At 43.0% G+C, this 11,647-nt stretch overlaps 1 protein-coding gene across 1 annotated transcript; it reads left to right on the top strand.

Annotated features, from left to right (window-relative positions):
- Positions 1-6,983: 6,983 nt before the first annotated feature.
- On the top strand, positions 6,984-11,088 carry LOC118811169 (proline-rich protein 36). Its single transcript, XM_036575342.1, has 2 exons — positions 6,984-7,022; positions 7,653-11,088. Exon 2 carries the CDS (start codon positions 7,723-7,725, stop codon positions 10,534-10,536), a length of 2,814 nt encoding a protein of 937 aa, XP_036431235.1. The 5' UTR covers positions 6,984-7,022; positions 7,653-7,722; the 3' UTR covers positions 10,537-11,088.
- Positions 11,089-11,647: the final 559 nt, after the last annotated feature.

Raw genomic sequence — 11,647 nt, 5'->3', positions numbered from 1 at the left:
CAGCCACAAGAGCATTAGTGAGGTCAGGGATGATCAGTTCTGGATCACTCCAATTCATGATAAAGGTACTGGATGGAGCTCTTCACTCCAGATAACACATTTCCACTGCTCTACAGCCCAATGCTGGGGTCTCCATACCCCTCTAGCTGACGCTTGGCACTAGGCATGGTGGCCTTAGGCTTGTGGCTCAGCAGCTTTATGGATAGATATCCAATTTCTGTAGTTTGTAAACTTGGATATTAACTCTGGCATAGGCAGAGATGTATTGGAGAACGGAGCACTGCACATTTTGGGTTTTACTTAAGAATCTAAAAAATATGTAAGCAAGATTGATACTTCCTTGTGCTGGCAACTGGCACATCTCTGCTACAAATGAAAACATAAACTTTGTTTCCAGCACCTACTGTTTATGAACAATTCATCTGAAAGCAGAGAGAGTGCAAACTTATCCCATAGGTGGGGTTAACTGTAACAGATGGAGGGGCTAATTGTAACAGTCTGGCAAATCGCTGCAAAACACAATTAATTCAATGCAGTTCTATGCAATTTGGACCAGACCTAAATGAAGATAAAAATGTATCCATCAAAATGAATACGATTAGTGAAAAGAGACTGTGCTTAAATTTACTGTTGACCACAAAGTAGAAAAACAAACGTCAGAACGATAAAACATAAAATCTCAGGTTTTGAATAATGCATAAAAACCTTCAAAAAAGGTTCTACTACTGTTACAATGTCAAGCTTGTAACAATAGAGGAACCCTTTTTGGTGCTACACAGAACCATTTTCAAAAAGGTTCTATACAGAATCATATACAGCACATTCTCCATAAGTCTGAAGAATAATTTCACCATGCAGATAACGATTTATGGTTCTTTAGGTATTCAGGGTTCTATATAGAACCACTGTCTTTACCAGAAAAGCCTAGAAGAACCATTTCTGTTAAAGATTGTACTTTAAGGTACAGCTCTGGCTTACACAGGTGTTCAGATGTCCACACAGCCATAGCAAAGCATTGACCTGAGCACATGAGCCTAAGGTCACCATGCTCAAAGGCAAGCATTGGCTAGAAAGGAATAAAGCTCCCCAGTACTGGGCTGTGGAGCAGTGGTGCTGTGCTCTCTGGAGTGATGGAGCTCCACCCAGTACCTTTGGGATTAGTTTATTATCCAGAACTGATCATTCAACATCAGTACCTGACCTCACTAGTGCTCAATCAAATCCTCATAGCAATGTTCCAAAATCTAGTGTAAAGCCTTCCCAGAGTAGAGTAGAGTAGAGTAGAGTAGAGGCCCTTACTGCTGTAAAGGAGGATAAATCCCTATTAATACCCTTGATTAGTTGAGCAGATGTCTAGAAGCTTTTGAACATATGGAGTTTGTTGTTCTTCTTTTTTATCGTACGTCACAAAAGAGATGTGATACAGTGATGTGCTGTATTTCTGCCCAATGTAAATAAAATGAGAGAGATTAAGGCCTTAAAGTGCTCCTAGTAGCTGGTTTGGAGGACACATATGCCATGCAAAAAATAGAATAACCGAGCACAGTAGGGAAGTTGAGAACACATGATATCTCCTCAGTGGTCGCATCTCGGCACTGGAGTTCTCGCTGGCTCATTATTCAGGCTTCTTCACCTCCTCCTCACGCTATCTAACTCTCTCTCCCTCTCTCTCTCTCTCTCTCTCTCTCTCTCTCTCCCCCCCCCCTCCCTTTCCTTCTCTTCCCTCCTACACACCCTCTGCCTCCGCACCCCTCTCTTTTTTTACATCCCTGTCCTCCTCTTTATCCTGCTGTTGATCCCTGGCGAGAGTCCGTAGCCGGTTCTTCAGCCGCGCATGACGTGTTTTTTGTTTCTCAAACCCCCGCAAACATACGCCCACACCGCCATCTCCCACTCACCTCCATCACCATCACCACCCTCCAGCCTGGCTCCAGCACCACCAACACGCTCCATCCACACAGCCCGTTGCTAGGCAACAGAATTTTGTGGGAACGTGTGATTGGCAAAAGCAGAGGAATTGCTGGTGAGACGAGAGCTCTCAGGAACACTCGCTCTGTGGCCAGGCTTAAAAGTTCTACATAAAACAATATATATATATATATATATATATATATATATATATATATATATATATATATATATGAATGATTTTTTTGGCTGCTGCAGTAAATTTGTTTATCATTATTATTATTATTATTATTATTATTATTATTATTGTTGTTGTTGTTGTTGTTGTTGTTGTTGCTATTATAGCAACAACAATAAGAATTGGTTCTTTGGGTGTTCATGCTTCTATATAGCATCAATAGTTTTACTAAAGAACCCTAGAAGAACCATCTTTTTTAAGAGTGTACTTTAAGATAAACCTCTGGCTGACACTAGTGTCTAGATGTCCACACAGCCAATGAAAAGCATTGACCTGGGCACATGAGCCTAAGGTCACCGTGCCCAATGGCAAGTGCTGGCTAGAGGGGCACAAAGCCCCCCAGCACTGAGCTGTGGAGCAGTGGAGCTGTGTTCTCTGGAGTGATGGAGCTCCAATACCTTTGAGATGAGTTGAAGTGATCAGAACTGATCATCCAACATCAGTACCTGACCTTCACTAATCAGCGTTAGTGAGCCCATCACTAATCAACGTTTTTTATTACCATATATATTTAAGTTTCTATTAAAAAGATATGGTAATGAAAAACATTTGCTTATAAATAATAGACGTTATTTTCATAGGGTGTTGCATTAAAGTGTTAAACAGGGGGTCCTGCCCAATCTGGCAACCCTGAACACAGCAGTTGCTGGCTCTGTTTGAACCGCAGTGAGTGGGGTAGGTAAGTAGAGCCTACAGCATTGTAAAAATGAAAACTTTTAGCAAAGTCTTGTCAGTAAAGAAGGAATGTTGAAGGTTTTTCAGCCGCTCCAAACTGCTTTAAACAGGATCACACACAAACTCCGGCATTTGGGATTTAACAGCCAGTGCTGTTTGTATCATTTTCTTGCAGCTCTGGACAGCTAGCTAGTCTTCATACCCTCATTCATTCTCAGTAATGAATGCAACTGAGAACATGCCAGCTAACTAGCAAACTGGAGCTGTAGGAAACTTCTTTGGACTCCATCTGGAGTTAAAACTATTAAAACCCTCTCCTGGAACTGCAAGAGTCTCACAAGCTGTGCCAAAACTCCATCATCAGCGAGTGCAGTGTGGAGAGCTGGCAGCTGCATACTACTCGTTATACACAAATGTTTAGCTTGATAAACAACAAATTTCCCCCTGGATGTGCACAGGTTCATGTGAGTCACGTGTGTCAGGCTCCAGTCCTCGCAGGCCATAGACTTCAACTCACTGCTTTATTAAACACACCTGATTCAGCTCATCAGCTGATTGGCAAGGCCTTCATGAACTTCATGAGTTCAGAGCTTCAGATGAGGGTAAACGTTAATCTCCGCAGCACTTTGACCCAGTAGGTCCCCAGTTTGACATGCCTGATATAAGTAATGAATGTTTTAAAATATTTTAATTATCAAATTAATCAAATATTATTGAACATTTGTTGCAGGCCTAGTGATGTTATACTCTGCTACTCTGGCACACGAGTACCTGAACATTAGCGCATTAGCAAGGACACTTTTAAGGACATTGTTAAGTATGTGAATGAGCAGGTAGTCCTTAACACATTGATCACTAACTAGTCTAGCTGATGTTTTTCTGTGACAAATAACATGTTGGTACATCGTCCACTGAGCTCTGTTAGCTCATTAGCTCATCCGAAGAGGCAGCCTCCTCTACTCATCCAACGCAAAAACCTACGTTTTTCAATAATTAAAGATGTTTTCAGGTGTATTCCTCTGTGTGCTGCTATATTTGTGTCATGTTAAAAGATAAGCCTTCAGTTCTACATTATTATCAGCCAAAGTCTGTTATTTTTTTTCCCTGCGGTTAACCAGACACCCGTTCATCTGTTCAACTCTTACAGATACTCCAATACCAAAATGAGTCAAAATGCGCATTGTAAAGTCGTCATTTACAGTTTAAAACTTAAAGCAAAGCCAAAATAGATGTTTATTACCTCCTCACCCCACAGAGGAATAAAAAGGGATGTTTTGAGATGGTGTTTGCATTGTGGTTGACCGGGAACCATCTTGCCATTTGACGCTCAATAAAGCGAAGGCCTTTTCCTTCCTTCAACAAGAACTCAGCGGCTGAGGTCTTTTTCATTCCTTTTTATCCATTTTCATTTCTGTTGATATTCTTTGATTATTTTAATTATTTTTGAAGATAATAGATTACAGACAGTTATCAGGGCAATAGTATAGACAATATTATACTTATACGTACTTATAAATGTCCAGACCCTGGGCAAAAAGAGATAGCTCTTGGCAGCGACAGTCCACTGGTGGGCCCAAAGTGTTAATACATTCTTCTGTAATGTAAGAATAGCTCGACCAGTTTGATTTGAAGTCCCTGTTACTGAATAATAAACCTTAGTATGTAATAAGCCTGGCACTTTAAATGTTTAATGTTAAATGGTTATCAATAGTCCTTCTTTTTTCTTCTTAATTATCATAATATTTTTCATTATTGGGGAATAAAATATTTATTGCAACATGCAAATCATGCATAGAATTTACAATAATCTCTGTACTGAATAATAAATGTAGTTGTAGGCCTACTTCGCTTACATTTGAATGGCTGAGGCTTTAGCTTCCTGATGTTGGTCCCCCCTACTTGTCAGACCAAATTTGCACCCCTGATTTCCTCACCTGTTTGTTTCATTTCTCAGTCACGCTTTAATTCACTTGTTTGTTTTCTGTGTATAGTATGTAAAAGGCCTTTAGTCATCTCTATTCTTTAGTTTTATTCCAAGAGTAACTCAGACAGCCTACTCAGTGCAGCTCCAACGTAAGCCTGACTAACCGATTAATCACGGCTCTTTTTCAAGCCTTTCTCAAACAAAGATGTTGGAACTTCACTGCTCGCTTATGCCAGACAGTGAAGATCCCTAACCCTCACCTTTGGCAGCTCATCCAAGCACCATGCATAACAAAGAGCCATGTTTAATCCATACCTGTCAACCTAATCCTAACAGAAACAGGGAGGTGGGTGATGGAACACCCGAAGAATTTGGTAAAAAAAAAAAACTTATTTAAACATTTTCCTAGTTTTCTTTCTTTTCTGTTATTGTTGCCTGCAAAAATAGGGACGACAGCTTTCTGCACATTCAGCAGACACAAACATAGATCACTGAACTCAAGAACAATCTCAAAACCAGCAGAAATGCACTTGTCCCGAGTGCTGTGCTGTGTTGTGCGAGAGTGCAGCTTTTCCACTCTAGAGCATTTTAATGTTTCTTAAAGAGGAATCCTATCAATTTAAATTAAGATAAAATTAGAAGTAAGCAATCTAATTTAGAAGTTGGTGTGAAAGACTCCGTTCTTACCGAGTCAGAATTGTTCACAGTGGTGCTGATAGGAACCAGACATCAGAAGAGTTTAATGCATCTAAAAGCTCCCTCACAGAAAGCTAAGAGGACATAACAAAAGATGGGAGGATATAGTTACATCAATGCATTTACTTTTATCCAGAGTGACTTTTATTGCTTAATCATGTAATTATATTACAGAGGTAGCCAAATGTAGCATTAAAAGGCTTAACCAATGATTATCATTGGTATAGCATGGTGTGCTTTTCTGAGAGGGTAAATCGAACCCCCGGCTGCTGCATGGGGGGCCGCAGTACACCCCACCATACTTCTCTAGACCTCACCACACTATACTACACTACACTCCACCAACAGTTGATAGACACTAAGCAGAAGCAAACAGATGTGTTGTTCAGAAATGGACTATACATCATGCTACATGGTGCTAGTAGTTCATGCAATACATAAATTAGCCTGAATCACTGGCATCATTCTAAAACGATGGATGGCCTTTAATGCTATTATTTTCATTGGGGTAAAACGTATGTTGGAGGTGTACTAGAATCAGAATCACAATGGTTTATAGGGTTGAATGCGTAGTAATGCTGCTGAGTGACCTGTAATATGAAACGAAGGCTACTTTCAAGTTAGAAGCAGTAATTTGGCTATCAGAACTCATTGCTAATGTAAGCTAAAGTTAGTCAATATGGTAACCAGCTAACCAAATTATCAATTTAATCATGTTACTGTAGCGTTAGCCGAAGGATTCTTATTGGTATAGAGTGGTGTGCTTGCCCAAGTGAGAACCTGAACTCCAGCCTGCTGCATGGAGAGCAGCAGTATTATCACTACAGTACCCCAACTCAGAAGCAGGTAATTAGCTAGCATTGTTCGCTGCTATTGTTAGCTCAAATTATCCTAGTAGACAGCTAGCTTAATTATCATCTCTACAAAACACAGATCTACTTGAAGCTAAGTTGAAAGTTTATGAATATGATTTTCTTATATGGTAATCTATAGAGATGAGTTTGCTAAGAAATAAAATGCTAATCAGTGCAAATTTGCCAGGAGTTAATTAACGGTATCCAAGCAGCAGATGTTTTCACATGGTTAGCCCTACTCTAATCATCCACCACTGACAGCAGGTACAGTAGCAAAGTGAAGGATAATGAGCTACTGTTTTTGCCACAACTTGTAATGCGTCAGAGACCAACTGGATGGAAACACCATTCAGCACACTGCAAGTCAGAGTGAATGCACCCCATTTTGTATGGTATTACAAAGCAGGCTGGTCTCGCTGTGAAAGCTGGGTATTAATCACCACCATTTGCTGCTGATTAAAGAGCTGGAGAGACTTTGTCATTGCGTTACCACTCACTGCCAGGTTGAGCATGGTTTCCAGGGAAACAGAAAATCAGAAGCTCTCAATACTCAGAGCGCTCGCTGAAATCCAAGGACCTCCATCTACAGAAGAGTCTTCTGTAAAACAAACACAGCCCTTCGCAGTCTGCCTCTCTCAGCACCCACAGCTTGGAAGGGAGAGTAATATGCCTTGAAACCTTTTGGGGTGAAATACAAACAGCACTGCTAGTCGGTTTTGAGGCTGAGGTACGTATTCTTTGCTTTATGTCTGTATTTCTTCCACAGCACACTTATGTGCGCATGTACCATCGTGGCTGGGCTGTTGCTAGGTGTCTTCATGCATGAGCATAAATTAAATTGAATCAGACAGGTGGTATACAGAGCATTCCGTTGCACACGGCAGTGAAGCAGGGTAAGTAAATACAGGGCTACTGTATGTTTTCTCGAGAAATGGAGCGATAGAGTTCTTGAAAGTCATTGTGCATCTTCTTTTTTCCTCCTACATAGTGCTTGTAACATGAGACATTGTGTCTTTGCGTGGCTTTTTATCTAGAACAATACCGTGCATTTGTAACTTGTATTAACAGAAAGAAGCATTGAGTAATTGTCCTTTTTCCTCTCTATGATGATAATTTGCTGCATTAGCCTGGAAAAGCAACCAAAAACATTTGCCATTGCATGCTATTCTCTATATATCACTAATTTTTCCTGGCAATCAAGAGATTTATGTCAAGGCTAAAATAAAATAGGCAAAATTCTGCCTTTTTTGATAATTTTTTATGTCCACGAAACAACACGTATATGCTACTTCAGTGCTGTTCAGATCTGTCTGTATGGAGATGTTCTTAAAAGCTTGGCTTTATTTTTTATTTTCAGCAAATTCATTTACATACTATGAACCATGGGACAACACAAAAAGTCAGAGGATACCTCCACCTCCATTTGAATGGAAGGTCCTATTCTCACCCAGAGTGAAGTCTGGAAATTCGACTCTGGGATTTGTGCTGATTTCAACAATACCCACAAAAGCGATGCCTGTGTGACCCTCGTGAACAACATCATGGTGGATAACAAGCCGACTGAAGCCTGTAAACACACAGAAACAGGCACTCAGGAAGATGTCCCCACCATCTCCCAGACAGAGACAACCAAAGTGGATCAGCTTCACACAGCCGTCCCGCAGGGCCCAGCATCGGAGGAAGATTTAGGCACTCGTCCAGGACTGGTTCAGGACAGTGCTCACCAGCATGAATTGATCAGTGGTGGTGGACCCACACGTAGAGAGCGATTTACATCAGACCGACAACAGGCCAGCCAAGAAATCACCATACTGGTAACCAACCATGAGGCACCAGAGATGGAGATTGAAGAATCTGAAAAAATTGAAATTCCCACCTTTCTTGAGCCAAACACCTCAGCTGAGTGTGCAACACCAACTGAAGATGACAGTCTGGACGCTTCCAAGGTTGTGGCAGACCTAATCGAGCTCAGCCAGCTACAGGAGACTAGAATGATCAGCAATAGTTCAGCAGTGCAAAGTGTCAGCACAGTTGAGCGTGACTTACCACAGACCGATAGATACAGGGAAGTTCATATTGCACAAACTCAACAAACCAAGGTTTCTGATGACTCTGCTAATGCAGAGTTTGTTGTTTCTTCTGACCTGAAGGATCCCAAGATCAAAGTGGCATTTAAGCAAACCAAACCTTTGGAACACAGAGATGCAGAGGACCTCTGTAGAGTGAGACAGGACCTGACATCTGGGCAACAGCAGCATGTGCAGACCCAGGTTAGTCTGGAGGCCATGTACCAGTCTGTGGCCACCAGCCCTATGACCCCTCCTCAGGGTTCTGCTGCCTTCTTCTTCCCATATTCTCTCAGCAAGCTGGGTACCAGTGGAGAAAGTGAAGCGATTGCATCAGTCAAGATGAAGGATGCTGAACTCCAGGTGGGTGTACAGGTGGAGTATCGATCAGTTGCCACTGCTCCCATGACACCTGTAGTCACGAACGCACCTGAGCTACAGATAGAGACTCGGTCAGTTGCAACTGCTCCCATGACACCTGTAGTTACAAATGCACCTGACTTACAGGTTGAGACTCGGTCAGTTGCTACAGCTCCCATGACACCTGTAGTTACAAATGCACCTGACTTACAGGTTGAGACTCGGTCAGTTGCTACAGCTCCTATGACCCCCATTGCAACAACTGCCCCTGAACTGCAAGTGGAGACTCGTTCGGTCGCTACGGCTCCAATGACTCCCATTGCAACAGCTGCACCTGAACTACATGTGGAGACTCGCTCAGTTGCCACTGCTCCTATGACCCCTATTGCAACAGCTGCACCTGAATTGCAGGTAGAGACTCGTTCGGTTGCCACTGCTCCAATGACCCCCATTGCAACAGCCGCACCTGCATTGCATGTAGAGACTCGTTCAATTGCCACAGCTCCTATGACCCCCATTGTAACAGCCGCACCTGAATTGCATGTGGAGACTCGTTCGATTGCCACAGCTCCTATGACCCCCATTGCAACAGCTGCACCTGAATTGCTGGTAGAGACTCGTTCAATTGCCACCGCTCCCATGACCCCCATTGCAACAACTGCACCTGCGTTGCATGTAGAGACTCGTTCAATTGCCACAGCTCCTATGACCCCCATTGCAACAGCCGCACCTGCGTTGCATGTGGAGACTCATTCAGTTGCCACAGCTCCTATGACCCCCATTGCAACAACTGCACCTGCATTACATGTGGAGACTCGTTCAATTGCCACCGCTCCTATGACCCCCTTTGCAACAGCTGCACCTGCGTTGCATGTGGAGACTCATTCAGTTGCCACAGCTCCTATGACCCCCATTGCAACAGCCGCACCTGAGCTGCATACAGATACTCATTCAATAGCCACGGCTCCAATGACCCCTATTGCAACAAATGCCCCTCGACTTCATGTGGAGACTCACTCAATTGCTACAGCTCCCATGACTCCCCTAGAGACAAAACCACCTCAACTGCAGGTAGAGACCCGGTCGGTTGCTACAGCTCCCATGACTCCCATTGCTACAAGACCACCTCAACTACATGTGGAGACTCGCTCTATTGCCACGGCTCCCATGACCCCCATTGCGACAAGACCACCTCAACTACATGTTGAGACCCGCTCTATTGCCACGGCTCCCATGACTCCCATTGCGACAAGACCACCTCAACTGCATGTGGAGACTCGCTCAATTGCTACGGGTCCCATGACTCCCATTGCAAGAAAAGCACCTGAGCTACAAGTACACTCAATTGCCACAAGTCCTATGAGCCCTATAGTCCTGAGCTCTCCTGAGCTGATTCCAGTGCCTGAGCCAAGAGCAGCACCAGGGCCAGAGGATCCGCCGGAGCCTGTACAAGATGTGAGTTGGGACGAAAAAGGCATGACATGGGAAGTCTATGGCGCTGTGGTGGAGGTAGCTGTTCTGGGTACCGCCATCCAGAAACACCTGGAGAAACAGGTGAAGAAGCAACAGAAGCCACCTGTGGGTACACCTGCTCTGGCCCCATCTTCAAGCATCACAGACACAGCCTCTCCTCTCCCTTCCAGCCCACCGGCGACATCAGCATCTAGTCGGTGCAGTTCAGCAAAAGGAAGCAGGAAAAAGGAGGAAGGGAGAGGGACGAGGGGCAGACGGAGACAAAACCCTTTACGATTGTTCTTCAGGAATGTGCGGAGGCCAAGCTGCTGCTCTCGAGCGCACTCTGAGGAGAGACACTGAAGAAACGCTTTGAAATGTTGGGCCTGATGGCAGTCCAGCTATACTTTAGGTCCTGACTGTTGACAGGATTGGCCTGATAACAAAGCACATGTGTCTTCGCTAGTTGTAGCCATAGATCCAGTCACAGGATCTGTCCAATGATGGGTTCCCTTTAATGGCAAGCTCTCCCAGTGGCCGGGTATGTTTTTAACCTCTTTTGGGTAACTGTGTTTCTTTTATCAAGCTTTTCTGTGCTGGAAATCAAATGAGCACAATACTGCGCTCCCAAGGAACTAAACAAGCTATGGGTTGAACAAAAAGTACACTACGTGCCCTACGATTCTTTGGCGAGACATCCACAAGAGAACATTTTGCCATTGGCTAAATCAGTGAGACATTACTGAGTATGTAGTGTTCTCCTCCAAGCGTAGTTCGGCTCTGATAGCCCCCACCTTCTCATGCGAGTACAGTAAAAGTGGAAGTTGATTACGTTTCCTCAGTTAGATGTATTTGAGTAAAATTTTGACAGATTTGTTCTTGTCTGAGTAGTTTTAAATGACAATACTTTAACTTTTACCCAAATATATTTTTACTTGGTTTCACTTTAGCCATTCACATTGAGTTTCTAATTCCCTCTTTGGGTCATTCTTGTCCATTGGTTCAGTTCCTGAAATACTTTTCTGTTGCTATCTCTCATTTCTAAACTCAGTTGAGATCTGCTTCTATGCTTATTAAAGCAGGATGTGCTAGTTCCATAGCAGTCCTGTAGAGACCCCTGCACTTGGGGCCTGATGTTTTTTTCCTCAAGCTATTTTGTGCTAAGATTTCACTGAGTAACAATACTTTTGCTTCATGTTAGGCGACCTGCAGGGATGAATACTGGCTAATGACTGACACTGGAATAACATTAGCAGGAAAAAATGAGCCCAAAGTCCATAGATAGATGTATAATTTGATATATTAGCTTAGTTTTACATTAATAGTCATAGCATAGACAATCCTAGTTATTTCTCTTGTTTACTGACCTTTATTTTCGGTGTATTCAAGCCTCTGTCAGAGCTATAGTTTTTGAATGTTTTAGTGGTCACAGATGGTAATTTTCACAAGATTAAGTGTCCTTTATATGTGTGTA

Source organism: Colossoma macropomum, unplaced genomic scaffold, assembly GCF_904425465.1.
Source record: "Colossoma macropomum unplaced genomic scaffold, Colossoma_macropomum, whole genome shotgun sequence".
Lineage (NCBI taxonomy): Eukaryota > Metazoa > Chordata > Actinopteri > Characiformes > Serrasalmidae > Colossoma > Colossoma macropomum.
The sequence above is the reverse complement of the archived record's forward strand: the minus strand, read 5'-3'. Positions and strand labels throughout refer to the sequence as shown.

What these genes read in the sequence shown, in the direction of transcription:
- LOC118811169 (XM_036575342.1), top strand. Translation starts at nt 7,723, where the DNA reads ATGGAAGGTCCTATTCTCACCCAGAGTGAAGTCTGGAAATTCGACTCT.